The sequence below is a fragment of the Mastomys coucha genome, chromosome X, assembly GCF_008632895.1.
Source record: "Mastomys coucha isolate ucsf_1 chromosome X, UCSF_Mcou_1, whole genome shotgun sequence".
NCBI classification, from domain to species: Eukaryota; Metazoa; Chordata; class Mammalia; order Rodentia; family Muridae; genus Mastomys; species Mastomys coucha.
In genome coordinates, this window is record NC_045030.1 from 61,060,484 (window position 1) to 61,063,867 (window position 3,384).

Genomic DNA, 3,384 nt, shown 5'->3' on the forward strand with positions numbered 1-3,384 from the left:
CCTGGAACTTACTCTGTAGACCAGGCTGGCCTCGAACTCAGAAATCCACCTGCCTCTGTCTCCCAAGTTCTAGGATTAAAGGCGTGCACCACCACTGCCAGGCTCAAGGTTGAATTTCTAAAATCTACACAATTAAGCAATATCTCATTTAACCCTGAAACACCATCATGATATGGTTATCTCTGTGTCTCTTTTACAAAGGGCTTATGAGAGGGCATGAAGGTGTGGCACACAAATGACAAGGATCCATTCCCAGTACTACAAAAACAACACAGAAGCACCCAAAAGGCTTGCCCTCTTTTTCAGTAATATAATTTATGCATGCACGGGTAATACAACATAGTTTTGCTTTTGCTTTTTGTTGTTTCTGCTCTGGGGTTGGGGACAGAAGCCAGGGCCTTGTGCATTGCAAGGAAACCTCTTCCTCTGATCCTGCTTAAGGACAGCTTTGGCCTGAAGACCAGGTTCTTGGAGTTTTCAAGGCCTTCCTTTGTTCAGAAGTGTTAATGGGCTTTAAAAGGCCATTTCTTTTTGTTTCTTTTATTATTATTATTATTATTATTATTATTATTATTATTATTTCTATAGCATTTCTCCCTTTCTTGTTCTCCCTCCAAATGCTCCTGCATATCCTTTTCCATTCTCCTTCGAATTTATGGCCTCGGGCTGGAGAGACAGCTCAGCGGGTAAGATCATTGACTGCACTTCTGAAGGTCCTCAGTTCAAATCCCAGAAACCACATGGTAGCTCACAACCATCCCGTAATGAGATCTGATGCCTTCTTCTGGTGTGTCTGAAGACAGCTACAGTGTACTTATTTATAATAATAAATAAAACTTTGAGCCAGAGCGAGCAGGAACTGAGCGAGAGGGGTTGACTGGAGCCAGAGGGGCTGGCCAGAGCTAGCAGAGTTCCTAAATTCAATTTCCAACAACCAAATGAAGGCTCACAACCACCTGTATACAGCTACAGTGTATTCACATACCTAAAATAAATAATACTTTCATGTAGCCCAGACTGGCCCAAACCAAGGATGACCTTGATCTTCTGACCTCCTTGTCGTCATCACCTTAGTGTTGCAGAGTATAGGTATGTACCACCATGCCCAGTCAATAGTTTTGCTTTGTTTAGTATTATGTTCTGAAAGACTCCATTGGGAATCATCAGTCTCAACTGGGGATTCTCTAAGGGGATTCTCTACCTCTATTTACTCCGTGGCTACTAGCAGTGAAAATCAATCATATACACTTGCAGACATTTTAATTAAGAGAGCAAAAAATAATGGCAAAATAAAAGGCAAGACAAGTAAACTTACTTCCACTTGAAGGGTTGCGCATCCTTTCAGGAAGTCATTGATGTTGTCGATGCAATCGGCTTCAGTTTGGGGTTCCAGACAATACTAAGGAAAGAGTCAAATGTCACTTGGAGATGGATAAGCCATGACAAACTATCGTCAACCTTTGCTGATAACCAGACACAGTTGGCTTTGGAAGACAGAGGGCAGACCTGCTCTCCATCCAGGAAGAGAACTAACCACTGAAGGAAGTGATGCAAATGCCTGAACGGTTGGTTTTTGTTTCAAATGTCTCCAAGCCATTTCTACTTAAGAAGGTTCTCTCATACCTTCAACTCGACTGTGGTGCTAGCAAATTGGAGAAACTAAGACACACACAGACACACAGACACACACACACACACACACACACCAATGCAGTCGGCCTCAGTTTGGGGTGTTCCGTGCCTCTGTGTGTATATATAGTTTAGATCCTGCTTTTGCCCAGGAAGGTTACTTTGATTATCTTCCTCTATTCCTCATGATAATTTGTTGATATCTCACTATGACAGGGCATCACATTTTTATCACAGTTTCTCACATTTAAGAAATTAAGTAAGTCTACTTGTTCCATAAACATAGAACTGATTCCAAAAGGCAAAAGACCCCTATTTAAGTTATGAGCACAATGACTTGAAGAAAGGAATCATAAATACTCTACCTTTTAATGACACAAAACCACCTACTTTAGAATACCGTCCACTGTCAAAACATGGGCTTTTAACTTCAAAAATCCTGAAATTTTTTTAAAGCAAGGTTTAGTTTCACTTTGAATGCCCATTGCCTTCAATGCATATAGTTGGTTTCTCTTTGGTTTTTTTGGGAGTTTTATGTAACATTGACACTTGTGAATAGAGTTTTCTTCAATGAATCTTATTTTTCTTTTAAACAAGGAAGTCTCCATCAATTTTTTAGGCAAACTCTCAAACACCAGAAAGATCTACCACACATTATTCCATTATCCCACAGACTCAAGTCCAAAACATGTCTAAATCACACAGGGGAAGTTTAATGTGCATCTCCACAAACACAGCAAACTTGTACACAATAAGGTTGTCCTCCCATCCCTGATTGGCAGTCCTGTAGCAGGGCTTTAGTAGGGTAACATCAGGGAGTCAATTACCGAAGAATAACATTTTGTTTTCTGACTTTTTCAAAGTACGGGACAGTAAATAAAAATGTCTAACTTTTAGAAAGATATTGAAGACGGGGATTCCCATGACCCGGCAATAGAAAAATCTCAAGAATGATATTATTGCTGCTCTGTGGTGGAAAGTAATCCCAAAGACACAGCAACATGACCTTACCTTCTCCACCGAGCCAGGCAGAAGTCTGTTTATGAGTTTGCACAACACTACCCCATTTTTCAGCGAGGACTTCAAGAACTCCTCTGGATCACAGATGGTCTTTTTCGGGGACTCTAGAACTCCCAAAGATATAAGCCATGTCACAACGCGTTCCTCTGGATTCATGACTGAGGCTCTCGTACGCTCTGAACAGCTCTCGGGGCAGCTGTGAGGACTAAGCCACATCCGTGATTGCATCTGCTGCTGTCTTCCTTTTTATGAGCGCTCTTCTGGTGCTTGCAGGGCAAAGGTTTAAGGCAACTTTTCTCTGACAACAGTGGAACGTGGGATTTCTAAACCACAGAGATCATACGTAAAGATATGGAAAGGGATGATAAGGAATGGACAAACTCCTGGGAGAACATCGCTGGCTTTTTTTTGAAACTTGCAAAACAAACTCATTAGGCTTTTTTTTTTTTTTAAGGGAGGAACACGTACAACAGTGCAAGAAGCTGTAAGGAAAGGAAGTGAGGAGGATGCTGGGGAGGCAGAAAAGTCAGCAAGTGCTCGTGGAAACCAGAGTGAGCCAGCACTTTACAGAGCCTTGGAAATGAGACACGCATGGGGCAGACTGGGAAAACACTGTCAATACAGTCTAGCCTCAGTGAAAAATCTGGCTTCTGTCAGGAGGAGGATGCCAACTGGCTCTTAGGTCAGACAGATCTGAGTCTCGTGGGGAGCTGTGCTGGTAAAAGAGAGCTCAAA

At 42.0% G+C, this 3,384-nt stretch overlaps 1 protein-coding gene across 4 annotated transcripts in view; it reads right to left on the bottom strand.

Annotated features, from left to right (window-relative positions):
• Arhgef6 (Rac/Cdc42 guanine nucleotide exchange factor 6) overlaps positions 1 to 3,003 on the bottom strand; it is a 110,348-nt gene extending 107,345 nt beyond the window's left edge. Inside the window, exons 1-2 of one of the 4 annotated variants that reach the window (XM_031362271.1) lie at positions 2,641 to 3,003; positions 1,316 to 1,399 (exon numbers count right to left, since the gene is read on the bottom strand). In XM_031362271.1, the coding sequence (XP_031218131.1) occupies positions 1,316 to 1,399; positions 2,641 to 2,877 (321 nt within the window). In that variant the 5' untranslated portion in view covers positions 2,878 to 3,003. The remainder of the gene's footprint in view (positions 1 to 1,315; positions 1,400 to 2,640) is intronic. The other 3 variants (XM_031362195.1, XM_031362348.1, XM_031362132.1) reach the window with 3 other exon arrangements.
• Between the last annotated feature and the right edge of the window lie 381 nt (positions 3,004 to 3,384).